The sequence below is a fragment of the Rhinatrema bivittatum genome, chromosome 14 (genome assembly GCF_901001135.1).
Source record: "Rhinatrema bivittatum chromosome 14, aRhiBiv1.1, whole genome shotgun sequence".
NCBI lineage: Eukaryota > Metazoa > Chordata > Amphibia > Gymnophiona > Rhinatrematidae > Rhinatrema > Rhinatrema bivittatum.
The window spans coordinates 37,968,329-37,983,390 of NC_042628.1; the positions used below are offsets into that span (position 1 = coordinate 37,968,329).

General features: G+C 45.3%; 1 protein-coding gene across 1 annotated transcript in view; it reads right to left on the reverse strand.

The window, feature by feature from the left end:
• Nucleotides 1-4,064: 4,064 nt before the first annotated feature.
• TBC1D24 (TBC1 domain family member 24) overlaps nucleotides 4,065-15,062 on the reverse strand; it is a 79,432-nt gene continuing 68,434 nt past the window's right edge. The window contains 4 exon segments of the mRNA XM_029576860.1: nucleotides 4,065-9,907; nucleotides 12,007-12,145; nucleotides 12,148-12,234; nucleotides 13,169-13,264. Of these exon segments, the coding sequence (XP_029432720.1) occupies nucleotides 9,753-9,907; nucleotides 12,007-12,145; nucleotides 12,148-12,234; nucleotides 13,169-13,264 (477 nt within the window). The 3' untranslated portion in view covers nucleotides 4,065-9,752.

The following is a 15,062-nucleotide window of genomic DNA, read 5'->3' on the forward strand; positions in this document are numbered from 1 at the left end:
AAATGTGAATCCCACCGTAAATTATTGCAAGTCATCTGCTTTTAAATTGATTGCAATGTGCCTTGAAGCCATTCTTGGTAAAAGGCAGTATATCAAATGTTTATAAATATAAAAAAAAAAAGTAATCTAAGGGACTATTTTGTTAGAGTTTGTGGATGTATGGAACAGCCTGCCGGTGACGGTTCCTGAATTCAAGAAACAGAAGAGCTCGGAGGGAGTGATAGGGATTGCAAAGCGGAGCAGCTGGTGTGGACGGGCAGAGCAGATTAAGGCCTTTTTCTGCCATGACATTTATATGACTGCAAAAGCTTTCAAGTGCACCTTCCAAAAATTGTCCAAACTCGAGTTGAGTACTGAGGTCGCTGAAAGATTCTTTGCTTTTTCCTCAACTCAGACCAAATGAAGAAAGGCCTTCGCCAGCACACCTACGTGCACAAGGCGGCAGGAATACTCCAGCCGTGAGCGCACAACTTTCCAAGAGGCATATTCAAAGCGCAAACAAGAAAAACGCCGTTTCTTTAAATAATAATTAAAAAAAAAGGTGACCTTCGTGGTAGGATGTGATTACCTATATTTACAAGAGGGAATCTGAATGCTGTGTACTGAGGGCGGACTTTGCAATAGGCAACTGTCTAAGGTAAGTGCCCAGGTGGATGTCCGGTCTGCATGTAAACAGCCGTGAGGGGAACAGGGCAATGCCACCACTGTTGGTGAAAGTAAGAGCTCGCAGTGGCCACATCAAGCAGGGGAAAGCACACATCACTGGACAGGTCTGCTAGATTGTGCTGCCAATTCTGTAACAAAAAAAGGAGGAAAACACGCCACATCTTTTACCATTACTATCTTATGCACCAAGTAGTAGTTCCAAATTCCCATATTGTGCAGGCCCACAAACCCTGTTCCTTATCACATTTTTACTGGCCTGAAATTAGTTTTAAGCACTGGTTTTTTTTTTATGGTCAGTAAATTTACTAACAGTTGGCAACCCTGCTACTCGGATTTTCTGATAACCAACAGCAGAGTGGCATCTAGTGGCCAAAACTATCACATCTGCTCGGAAACATGGAACAACTGGGTGGACGGCACAGGTTTAATTCCTCCTTGAAGCCAGGGCCAGATTTTGGCCTAGGCCACATAGGAACCTGCCTAGGGGTGCCAAACGCTGAAGGCACCCCCCCCCCCTCATCCCAAGTCCTCTGCCTCTGGGTGCTGTCATTTTAAGTCTGGCCGGGCTTGACACGGCTCTTATTAAAACACGTGCTGGCATTCGCGCTAGGTGGAGTTTCTGTCCGTGGCACCCTCGTCAGAACGGCGCTGTCTGGCACCGCTGCTGTACAAGGGCTGCAGGGAATATTCCAGCAACCTTTCCCCTCTTTCTTCCCAAGGCAGGTAGCCTAGCACAAGCCAATGCTGCTTAAAAAGGTGAGTAGTTTGACACTAGAAACAGATGACCAATTAGTCCACCATTTGCTGTGGCATATTCCCCCCCCCCCCCACCCCAAAGATAATGCCTCATTATGGTTTATTTCTTGTATTGAAAGCCGAACAATTGCTACTCTGCAGCTCCAAAAACAGCCACTGGCAAATGCTGCAATGCTGGAAGCAAACGTCTGCCAACAAAATCACTTGTGACAAGAACATACAATGCAAATGACTAATTCCTCCCTCACTTATTTATAGAAGCAGAGGGAACCTGGAGAAAGCCCAATTCATGCATTTCAGCCTTTCTTCCTTCCCTCTTATGCCATCTTTCAGCAGTGTCTGGGGGGCTCATGCCTCCCCCCTCGTGTTGCAGGCCCACGCAGCCGACCAGCACCAGCACCCTGCCGAGTGTTAGAAAGGACTAGAAGCAATTATTGCCTCATCACTGCTTCCAGCTTTGTCTTCCCAGGGCTCTCTCTTGGCACAAGACCTTTGGGTCATGCTGGTGCTCCCTCTAGAGCAGGGGCTTCTCACACGTTTAGCCAGTGAGACCCCCATCCCCCTTTCAGCACTTGAATATTCACATGACCCTAGAGGGTGACCAAACCAAGATTAGCAGGACCACAGCCCTCCCTCCCTCCCTCCACTTTCACCATCTGACCTTCTCAATCACCCCCCCCTCCATTCATCCGTCTGATCCCCTTTTACATTTCCCAGCTTTCACCCCCCCTTCAGTCCTTTTTGCATCCAGCCAGTTGATTCTTTCAGCCCCAAGCCCTCCTTTTAACCCCCCCAACTGATCCTGTCATCTCCTATTCCCCCCCTCACTCTCATACCCTGTCCCATCTCCTCCTAGCCTCAACCACTCTTCTCTCACATTCCCCCAGCTGATCCCCTCTCACTCAGCGCCTCTCGTCCATTCTCTAATCAATCTTCTTTCATGCCCCTCTTACCCTCCACAGCCAATCTACCCCTTAAACCCCCCCCTACATCCGATTCCCCCCTTTGAAACAGCCCTTTTATTAAGCACGCTGGCTCGCAGGCCCCCCTGCCTTTCACTATTGAGATGGCTGCTCCTGGCGCCTGAAGACGCAGCCAGTTGAAGCACGTGTGACCCCCGCTGAAGGCGACCCCCACTTTGGGAAGCACTACTCTAGAAGCCCAAGCAAGGCAACTCTGCTCTTCTGAGCAGCTGAAATCAAAGGCAGGTCCCATCGCATGGTGGTACACAGTGCCATACAACGCTCATCTCTGTCTCATTGAGCAGCACAAGGATTGCTCATTTAACATCAGCTCCTGAGCTCAATCATTACATGAAGCCTTTAGCTGATCTCATCAAAAGAGTTAAGATTTTATCTATATGTGGATCCTGTCCAACTGTGCAATAAACACAGAGCCTGATGTTTCCAGACCAGTAGTTATATTAAATCAGTGCAGAGATTAAACATTGGATGTCTTTAAATAAACTTGTACTGAATCTGTCAAATACTGAAATACCTTATGAAGGTAAGGAAGGTCCCAGGTAGTGTAGACCAGGGGTTCCCAAACCTGTCCTGGAGGACCCCCAGCCAGTTGGTTTCCAGCACAACTCTCTCATGCATATTTATTGTAGATATTCCTGAAAACCCAACTGGCTGGGGGTCCTCCAGGACAGGTCTAGATCCTCCCACTGTATTAAATGTGTTTACTGTCCCACGCACTATCCAGGTCCAAAGTGTAGGGGGCATGGTGGGGACAACTGACTCTAGGCTGAATATGGAGGCCAATATTAAAGAGATTATAAGGCCTGCCTTTTTCAAAACACCCTCATATTAATCAGTTGTGTAACCTCTTTTGTACACCAGATTTAATAGTATTAGTACTGGTCATCACAAGATTTGATTATTTAATTCTCGGCACTCGTCTCTCCTTAAAAGGTTACAAGTTGCAGATTATTCAGAATGTATCGGCTCTCCTTCGCGCTGGGACTGGACTGAGGGACACCTCCCATATTAAAAGAGTTCCACCGACTACCAGTTTGCTCCCACATTGAAACTGCTTTCAAAGCTATAAAACCAGGGTGAGCCCATTACATCCCACCCCATTCTTGAATGTCAGTCAGCGAGGTACTCCTTACAATTAATGAAGGCTGGGAATATGGCCCTTTCCTCAATTCCATCACTTTGAAATACGATGACAGAAGAACTTAGCCTAATTAAAGATGAAGGGGTTTTAGACAGCAACTAAAACCTTTGCTATTTATCCACCCATATAATTTTAACATCCTTAACTAAGTTTTAGGATTTGGAAATCAAGCAATTTTAGTCTGTTCCAGCTGTCTATGGCTTAGTTTTGCACTTCAGGTTTTTGTTTTATTGCTCCCTGGCTTTAGGATGTGTTTTTTGCTGGTATTCTGGTTATGATTAAATTGTGATGTTTTCATTTGCTTTATTAAGGATTTGTGATGGTTTGTATGTTTTACAATGATATGCTATTTTAATGGTTGTATTATCCTAAATTTGCATGCATTTGCTTTGATTAGTCAAATGTTCATGAAATATATTTTTTTTGTAACCTTTGTTGAAACTCACCACATGGACACATGTGAAAAGATGCAGGCCACATAAATCTTACGCCATGTACAAATGCCAGGAACAACAAAATAGTGTGAATAATACTTTACTAAGGTTACAGTCACAAGACAAGAACAGCTCACATTCGGACACACAACAATCATGTTTCAGGGACAAGTAAGCATCACTAATTCTTCACAGCTGCCATATGAGCTCCGACTGGAGACAACTGGGCTCAGTTTGAGAAAAAATGAAATGTTTCAAGAGAAGGCTTGGACCTGTTCTTCATTCTTCCTCCCCTCCTTGCTTTTGGAGATATGAACCGTAGCAGCAGAGACATTTCTAGTAGACATATTGCACAGTGTGCCCAGGGGAATCGTGACGCCATAAAGATATAAAAATGTTGAAGTTTTCCCCCAGCAAAATGAAGACAACTCCTCTCATCCCAAAAATCAAAACTAAATGCATACATAAGTTAGATGTACTATTTTTGTATTTGTTCAAGTTCTAATTTCCTTTCATTTCCGTGCCAAGATGAGTTTTCACTGATCTGCAAAGTGCTTCGATACACAAGGGCCCAGACTAAATTATGTGTACCACCCCAGAATACACTCATCAAGGTGTTTAGCTGTAGGCGTGAGTTGTTCACATACACGCCAGTAGCAAAGCATGACAGAGGCTACTGGTGGTACTCTCATCAACAGTATGGGACATGTTTCGTATCCAACGCTGTGGATCTGATGCAGGCTATGACTTTATCCGATTGCCCTAAAGTGATTAAGGGCAGCAGATAGGTACATAATCTAACTAAGCCATCGGCCATTTTGTAAAACGTTAACATAGGAAATGTCCTTGCAAGTAAACGTCCAAAATGCAACTTAAGGAATTTTCTCTAAAGCAAAGCCATGGCCTTTCCTCTTCTCCCCCCCCCACCCCCCCCCAAAATGACCAGTGCCTTGAGTTGCGCCAAGGCACTTCTGGGCTGCTCACACCTGCAGATGAACTCAGGACCCTACTGACTACAGCACACAGTTGCCGTGCCGCAGAGGTATACAGCTCACAAGTGGCAGTCATCTTATGTCAACCTTCTTCTCTTGGCCCCCAGTATAACCAGCTTAGTAACACATGGCCACACCATGATTCTTGTGTGTTACCAGTATTGGGACAAACAATAAGTTCATAGTTTCCAACTGAATCCCATATTGCATAGATTTTTATTTATTTTTTTTTAAAAGAGAACTATATGAGGCTTTGGCATGCAGGGATTTTGCAGCTGAGTTCTGCTATGGTGGTTCATATGTGGCTCAAGTGCAACAGTATTCTTGCATAGCACACAATGTGTGTGTGTGTGTGTGTGTGTGTGTGTGTGTGTGTGTGTGTGGGGGGGGGGAATTCTAATCTCTCAATCAATCCTCCTACTGCTCCTGCTATGAACATATTAACTATATGCAGATAAATCAGGCAGAAAAAGCACAAATCAAGTCACATCAAATATTCTCCTACAGGATGATACCAAAAGAACAGAGAAGCTGTAATATGGCCATGGTGGCAGCAAGCTACTGACCGATCAACTGAAGCACATTGCTAATTTAAACTTACGGGCCAGTCTTATTACTTTAAAAGTTCTTTTCTAATGCTTTCAACCTCTTGACAAATCGGTTTTCATTTTGCATAAAGCTAACTGTGGACACAGGTGTATCGGGAGTGGATAATAATCTCTTCTTTGCAGGAGAAAAAAGCAAAGTGGAAGCCACTGGAATGAAAGGTCATGAACTCCAGCTCTAGAGTAAAGAGCTTGCCATAAAGGAGGTCCTTATTAGCTGTGTTCAGAGATGGTGAGGGTTGGGGGTGGTGCAGTTTTTACAAACTCTGTAGACCTTGACCAGGGGATCACAACCTTCCCTTTCTGTAGTCTTTAATGCTCTTGGAAGATACCCACACTGATCTCCTCTCGTCCAGGGCTTTCTGCATTGGATTGGAGGGCTGCATTTAGCATACGGTTAGAGACCTGTGCATTCCGGTTATGGTTGCCGGCATCTTTACTTTGCTCTTTTTCCTTAGGAAGGAATCCAGGAACATTTCTACTGTAAGACTAGGCTGATCCAAAAGGGAAAGTAATGCACCAACCCCACACGAAGTCTGTGAAGATGTCATCGGCTCTCGTGACGTGACTTGGGGGGATGGGAGCTTTGTCCAACAGGTGGACTAAGTGTGATTAAAGAGATGAGGAGCTAAAACCAATCTTAGTCTTTAAATATTGGTGCCCTTTAAGAAGGGAAAGCTTCCACTCGCATCAGAGGGCAGTTAGGGTTAATAGATGCAAGTTGCACTCTAAAAGCACCTTAAATGGTACTGAAAGGCATCTTGCGTAATCTGCTAGGTCACATCTCCCTTGTGCGTAACAGCACACTTAAACGTCCCCCACCTCCCAATCTTCTGGTTTACAGAGAGGTGCTACTGCACTACAGATTCTGACAGTCCTGCCCACAACAGCTCGAGACTGATGGATATCTGGGAACTCCCAGCACCAGATCCATTATCTACATTGGCAGTGCCAGCAGGATGGATTATACTGCATAACTGCTGAAAAACAAAAGCATAAAAAGACATCAATATAAAGCCAAAAGCTATAACTATTTCATTCAATTATATGAATGAAGTGTGCCATTCATCTCTTCCAAAATGTGAACATTGGTCCAGAACCGCTGGGGTGAATTCAGGTTCCCCCCCAGTCTCTTGTCACGGATCCGTTACACATAGCCTCCAGGATTTTCTACTAGAGCCCTTTGCATGTATTGAGCCTCTGGGACCATCTTCCTGCCCTTTGTTGGTGGCTTTCACAGAGAGCTCAAAGGGTGGACTTGGGGCAGTGCACTCCTGCTACCCCGAGTAGCTCAAAGAACTGTGGAATTCAGCCCAAAACTTCCACTCTGTGGTACTGCTCTAGATCAGCGATTCCCAAACCTGTCCTGGAGGAACGCCAGCCCCAGTGAATATGCAGGAGAGAAAATTTGCATGCTATGAAGGTAATACATGCAATCTCCCTTATACATATTCATTGCACGTATCCTGAAAAAAACACGACAGACTGGAGTTCCTCCAGGACAGGTTTGGGAACCACAGATCTAGAGCAGTACCACAGAGTTGCCAGACTCATCCATTCTTCTTTATTGTGGCAACTGCAGTCTAGCTCCTGAAGAAAAAAAAATTTAAAGCATTGCTGCTTTTTGTTACAAACACAAATTAGTGAGGACAGGTCCTAAAATCCTAAAATGCACAGCTGCATCTCTCTACTGCTCCCTTCTCCCACCTCAGGTCCAACAAAAGGCATAAAATATTTCCGAGGATGACAAATTAAACCCTTTTGGACCAGAATTTCACTGACTGGCAACCCGTGGCCATCCCAGTTCTTCTCCTTCCCTAGCCCCACGCACGGATAATAAAAGCACAATGCACTGCCAAGAAAAAGCGAGATGAGCTGGAAGGTGATGGAGGGGAGAGAGAAGTAGGGAGCTGTAATCTGGATAGGTGAGCAGGAAGTCGAAAAGGCCAGAGGAGGCCTTGTCGCTTTGAAGAGATTCCCAGTTCAGCCATTTGTTTGCCAGGACCCGGAGTTAGCAGATATTAACGATTTCACAGAGCGTGCCCTGCTTGGGATCTGATAGCAGCATCACAAACCTTTCCCCCCCCTCCCTCATTCAGTTCCCCTTTTTAAAATGTCATTCTTGAGGAAATGCTTTATAAGCTCTCTACTTCGCCGCTTCCACCTTCACAAACCTCAGCAGATCAAAGCACTGCGCCACACACTCACGCATACAAAATATATGGAAACTGTGTTAGCCGGAACGTGGGCCCAGGCAGCTATGGCTATATTTAATAAAAAAAAAAAAAACCAAACCCCAACTCAAAACACGGTTACAGAAGCAGCAAAGCAAAGCTTGCTCAGAGGAAGAAGGCTGGACGTGGCCACAAAGCAAGCAACTTAGTATTTTGAAAAAAAACCCCACAAAAACCCCTTTAGATCGTGTTTCTTTACAGCATCAGAACTAAGTTACTTAAAAGCTCTGCTTAGCAAACCAGGATCCCGGAGTCCTCATTTCTAGGCAGGATCAGGACTGCTCTGCGTAATCCTGCGATCTATGAAATTCTGCCCCTTCCTTTCAGAGGTGCTGCGAGGTGATGCCGCGGGACAGAAATGCTGGTTTAGGCGGGCTCAAGCAAGAGCCTAACTAAGACTATACATCTGCTGCCTTCGCCCAGAGACCACTGCCGCCACACAAAAAATCCATCAATGCACAGAAGCCAACCCCACCAGGAGCATAGGGGCAAAGCGCGCAAGACTTTATCCTTCAGCAAGGGGCACCGGCGAGGAAGCGGCCGGCTCAAAGTCCCCCTCGTCCATACGTTCTTTCTAACCAAAAGAGGAGGGGGGGTTGGCTCAGCTAAAGTTAAACTTCTTACCACCGGATCCTAATGAGGCTGTGCTCAGTAAGTTCAGAACCATAGTGACAATTTCTCATTTCCATATTTAGGAAGAAAAATGGAAGGAACACTACTTAAAAAAAACAAAAACCAAACAAAAAAACCAAAAACAAACAAAAAAAACCCACAACAACTTTTAGTGCAATAAAACAAACATGCCCATGAGGAAAGAAGCTGAACTCCTCCTCTTCTTCACAGAGCAAGGCTTCTGATACCAGGCATCAGGCAGGAAAACTAACACTGGAGCGGAGCCTGCCTTAGCCCCTTCTTCATGGGAGGAGAGCGCACAGGGGGATGGATCCAGCTGAGCACACACTAGCACCTCAGGTTCCCCCAAGGGCGAAACACCGAGAGAAAAAAAAAAGCTTCACATTGTGCTCTTGTAAGCCTTAGAACTGTACCACACAATTCCTCTGGAGCTGAAAGCCTTCCTCCTTTCAGGTTTTGCAGGCAAAGAGCAAGGCTTTATTTTAAGGGGATGCTGGTGTGTTTTATTCTTTTCTGTTCTTCTTAACAGCATATTTAGCCCTGCAGCTCGGGAACCAAGTTGCAGGAAGATTTGTGCCAGCCTGGGCTGCAAGGGCCTTCAGTCACCTAATACTACTACGGTGTTGCTAGGCAAAAAAAAAAAAAAAGTCTCTTATTAGCACCTTGCTTTGCTTTTAGCTGTCCACTCAAAAGACTCGTGATATGCTGCAGGTTTTACAGCGCCTGCTTGGTCAGTCACAGACCAGGAGAGAAAAAGATCCGTGGGAGCCCCAACCGTGACGCCTGCGCCCCGTTTCAAGCCACTCCACACCTCAGCGGCTACATCTGCAGATGTAGCCGCTGAGGCGTGGAGTGGCTTATTATTTACAGAAGGCGTGGAGTAGCTGTTATTTACAGAAAGACAATATTCAGAACATTATAAACCCCGTCTCCCTCCTTCCCCCCCCCAAAAAAAATCCTACGGTAACTTGGAAATCGAAAGCAGAATGATCTGATAATTCTCATCAGGATGAGCCTTTCCCTAAACCTTGCATGGGAAACAGATTTCATGATAATACAAAAAGTATAGCTTTTCAGAATTGCATGGTCCCAAATCTCTGTGCAGAGACAAACATCACCTTGGGAAGAAAGGGTTAGAGACACCAGGCCGCCATGGCAATCGGATCAAAATTCACATTTCGAAGCAGCCAGTCAGAACCGTCGCAGCGTTCTGACTCTTGCACATGGGTCGAGTTGGGTGCCTCGGAAACCCGGGCGGCACGGAGGGAACAGACAGCCATGAACTCTGTTTGCAGGGGGGGCTCCTCCTCAGAGGCTCATGGCATCCTTGAAGCCCCACACCTCCACGGTGGAGATCTGAAAGGTTTCGGAGCACAGCGGCAGATTATTGAAGGTGTTGCAGTGACTGGTTCTCCCGTAGTTCAGGTCGGCATCAAGGTACAGAGCCTGGCCGTCGCCGCCACCTGTGGCAAGAACAAGGAACCTGCGGTCATTTCATTTTTGCCCTTTGACCTGGCAATTTCCAGCCGATTTAGGACCAGAGCTGGGATTTGCCACTACAAGCCTTCCCTTTGGAGCTACTGGGTTTTTTTTTCAATTATATCCTCTCCCAATATACTTAAGTCTATTCAGAGCAGTGAAAGTCCTGGGCTGGGAGACCATGCTCCATGGGCTTCTTCCAGAACCCTACAACATGGGCCCTGAATCCGGCCACCAGGTGTCTCTGTTTAAGCCATGGCCATGAATCCTCATCCCCATCCCACACAGGGGCTGTGAATGCCGCCACTGCAGCATCTTTAGCTGACCTGGGGAGTGGAAGACTCGGGGACCCAACAGGGGATGTTCTGCATGGCTGTGCATGGCATGGCTACTGAGCCACTGGATCAGTTTATTGCAGTTTATTTTTATCTTCAGTTCTGTCATGAGAGAAAGAGTGCATGTCCCCTACCTAATTTCTCTGAAACAGCTTCAGTTAGGGGTCTCAAACTCTGAGGGTGCCGAAGGCCTTATATGCAGGGATGCGACCTTCCTAGTTTAGACGGATGGGATGCAATGGCAAATAAATGCGTGCATGGGAAGCTATGTGGAGACATATTTATTTATTTATTTAAAAATATTTCTATACCGTCTTTTCAAACTAGTTTGATAAAGACGGTTTACAAGTATCAATTATATATAGAACTAGACCTTTAGAAACTGTTGATTTCTCGCTATCTCGATACCATCTGAACTCACGCCCATGAAAGTATCCACAGTGGGTGCAGTCCTCACCCTGAATCAGTAGCCCGAGATACTGGCACAAAGGAGGAAAGCTCCCACTGGGTACTCTCACAAGCAGAAATGACTCCAGATCATGGGGGTTCGGTTTGAAGGTATTGACTCAAATCACCAAGCTTGCTGGCTCTTGCGAGAAATTATTTATTTGTTACTTTCTATGGAATGAGGATATCCTGGAACAGATACTACTCATTTATCATAACGCAGGACCTGCTTGATGACCGTTCCATAGTACAATGCTTATTTGTTCTTTCCATGCCGGAGCTTCCAGACCAGTTGGGAACGTCCCCAACCCCCTCACTTCCACTGCTGACAGGGGGAGGTGAGGTTGAAGGTACCATGAGTGCCAAAGCTTATCCTTCATTATACCCCAACTCTCCTCCCTCTAAACCCAGTCATCGCAGCCACAGTCTGGAGCTCCCTCCAGAACCTCGTAAGTGCAACTCCAAATCTCACCTACAGGTGTCCCCATCGAGCAACTGCTGACAACTCCTTCCTCTTCTCTGCCCCCACCTCCCAAGTACAATAATTTTAGGTAAAGAGAAGCTGAGCTCAAAGCCAACATCCAGAAAGATTTTCAGGACTTCCTGTGGAGCTGCTGCTACTGCCACCTGACAAATCTCTCCCAGGGAATGGTGGGAAAGTTAAGCAAAGGGTGGAAGCGTTGTAAGGGACCAGTGTTCCCGCAATGGGGACGTGCCCTGTTCCTGGGTCACCTCCCTGCTTTGCCTTCACCATGTCTATCCCTTTGTCTCTGTCCATTCGTATGCATGGATACATGACGGACTGACATCGTGTTGCCAACAGGCATGTAATCCTTCCAACAGAGATGCCTAAGAACTAGCTCAAAATCAAATCAGTTATAATATAAACTAAAATTTAGCATATATTTAGCAAACCTTTACAACTGCGGCTTCCAGGGCTAAGGGGCCTTCTTTAACCTCAGAGTTCGCATCCCTAGTCCTTTGCTCTTCTCACCGGAGGTAACAACGCTACCCAAAACAAGTTGATTTGATTTTCTTTAAACTAATTTTGTTTTTGGCAAGTCAACTTATAACTTTCAGTATACTTTCTAAAAACTAAGCCAAATCAAGCTTTCAAAATAAACTATTTCAAGAAAGAAGGGGGTTGTAATAAAATTCTAGATCAGAAGAGTAAGGTGGGGGTTTTTTTGTGTTTGTTCTTAAATATTTAGTAACATGTTTTAGCACAGGGGCCTGCTGCGATCCTTATGCTGTGTACTGACTTTGGAGGATGGGGCCCAGGGAAAGAGGCTTGGACTCACCTATGATGACGCAGTCGCCGCTGCCTGCCATGAACATAGAAGCCGTTTTGGAAGGCAGGTTGAAGTGTCGGGTAGCCAGGAAAGGAGAGAGACGGTCCGAGGGGTCACTGCTGGACTTCCCGTCACTGGGAAAGGAGGGGCATTGCTGGCAGCTTCAGTGCCGGCCATCCTGGCCAGTTCTGGGTGCTTGATCACAACCCATTCGTAGCGCTCCACTTCTGGCTGCAGCTGTGCAAGAAGAAATCAAGAACGTTGCAAAGTAGGTGGCTAAAAAGCATTCACTGCACACACACAAGAACGAATGCTGCCCTTCTAAACAGGCAGGTTCTCATCTCATTCAACCTGGCAGCAGAACATGAGAACGCAGCACTCGTCTGCTCAATGAGTGTGTTTGATCAAAACAAACCATACACTCCAGAGTTATATATGAAATTAAATCTGTGAAATGTAGAAAAAGGACAAGATTTTTACACTTTACCAATAGCCTTTTTTTTTTACTAAACTATGTTACCGGACTATAATGGCGCTTCCTATAGATAGTATTAACATATATTTTCCAAAGATGTATATATGTGCCTCACTGTAAACCATTGTGATGGTAAACTACTTAACGACAGTATAGAAATGATTTTAAACAAACAAACAAACCAGGCAGGTCACTTTAACCCGACAAATTTATCAAAAGGGAAAATGCAATTGTCCAAGCCTCCAATTATCCAGAATACACAGAAGAATGAAGCCTGCAGCTGGATGGCACAGCCCGTGGATTTAAGCTGATCTCTTCTAGAAGATGAGAAAGCTCTGGCATGTCAGATGTGGATGTTGCTCCCAAGAAAAAAAAAAAAAAGCTGATGGCAAACACACACACACACACACACATACTCTGCAGGAGCAATGACTTCTGACAGAAGAGACCACATGGAAAGGTTGGAGGTAGCAGACAAGTAAATAAAAGCTGTCTCCATTCAGTTTTCCCACTAAGCAGGGGGATCTAAGGCTGCCCGGTACAACCATCAAGAGCACATAACATGGAGAAAGGGATGGAGGGCGCGAGGTCGGTAGTGGGGCAAGGGGGAATAAGAATTACTAACATATAATCCGGAGGGTCTTCTGATCTAACCAAGCAAGGCTGCCCCTTTTCCTTGCCACTGTAATCTCTTACCCTGAACACAAAGCATTCTCCAGTGCCAAAGAAGCTCAGTTTGTTGCCACAGCGCTTGCGTTCACTCCAGTCTGTTGACAGGAAAGCTCCACAGACCTGTAACAGAATTAACCATGGCATTTACCCCATTATCAGTTACTCTATAAAGCTCCCTAATACCACTATATGCTCATTATATCTCCCCTCTGGCCCTTATTTTCTTCTGGATAAAATCAGGAAGTCCTCACATGTTAAGACCTGTGACAACAATGCGGGCAGGCTCAAACAGGCAGATTAGGTGACCCAACTAGGCCTTTTCTGCTATTTTCTTCTGTTTCCATGAGCTCTATAACATAGGGGCCAATATTCAGTGTAATTTGCATGTCTGGCCATACTCGGCTGCTAGCACTTATCTGGGTACCTTTTTATGCAGCCTAAAAAGTTAGCGGGACAAGTCATGAGAAGAGCATTTCTAGGCTGAGTCAGCTACTTGGCTTAACTTAGCCAGATAAATACCAATATACCATGCTATCTGGATAAACTTGGCTAGCTAACACTTGGGATAGCTGGGGATATTCTGTGTCATGGACGTGTTGCTGAATATCCGAGCAGAGTTAGCCAGATACGTTTTATCCGGCTAATTTATTCATTTCCCACGCTGTTGAATATCGGGCTCATAAAGCCTGATTTAAAGGTACCTTAAACAGCTAAATATAGGTTCCTAAAATTATTGCAGGTACCAGGACCACCAAAAACTGAGACACCTCATTTAGGGCCCATTGTTGAAAATCAGAGCTGAGCACCTAAGGTTCATTCTCCTGTCCTGGCCCCACCTACTTTTTAAGCACCTTATGATTTAAGGCCCCTAAATTTAGGAGCTGAGCCCAGGAAAATGTTTAAATTCCAAAGTCTGGGCGCTTAGGGCTTTTGAATATTGGGCTCATAGGTTCTCTTAAACATATACATAACTTTAGCGCAAAATGCAGGCCACTGTCTCTCTTCAGCCAGCCAATGAGCAGTTAGTTCCTTAAAAAGCTGAACAAATAAGTCTGTTTAACAACAACAACAACAAAAAAAAAGCTAACAAGTGTAGTCAAACTACGTTGAGTACAGGGGTAATTTTCAAAATAGTCCAGGTGCAAAATGCATGGTTACTGTGCGCCTATGGAGGTTTCAAAAAGGAAACGTTTGCCCATACTCTGCCTCTAAAAATTGCTGGGTGTGCAAACTTCCCATTTGCACCTGCTTTTTCTGTGCATGAAACACGCAGAGATTTGAAAAAAAATGCTAAAATTTTCCTTCCCTGCCCTAACCCACCTCCCTCAGGAACTACCTGATGTGGCCAGAAACACGTGTTGTGGAACCCCACGCGTAATTTTAGATACTTTAAAGGGTGGGCAGTTTTCTGACAGCTCTTTTATCCAGGTAAATTGGTACTTCGTTAATTTAACAATTCTGTCATCTTATACTCTATGCTCTGAAAGGCCATATAGGGTCAGACCAAAGTCCATCAAGCCCAGCATCCAGACTCAGAGTGGCCAATCTGAGCCACAAGTACCAGGCAGATCCCAAAAATGAAGATAGGCAGGAAGCCCTCGCACTTGAATCACAAATAGTTCCTGAAAACCACAGCTTAAGTCAAAACTGATTTTCCCATAGGAAACAATGTTATATATAGGGATTGGTTCCGGCACCAAGAATGTGACGCCACTTTTACCTAAAAAGATAAAATGTTATTGTTGAACTCTCTGGGCATGCATGTGTGTGTGTCTGTGTAAATATAGTAGGACATGCAAAAGATGGAGGTCCATCTCCGCCATCCCACACAACAATGACCTGCTGACAGCTCTTCCATTCTGAGCTTGGGGGCAAAAGCCAATAAATATTCACCAACCCTCCCAACTCTACTTTGAGG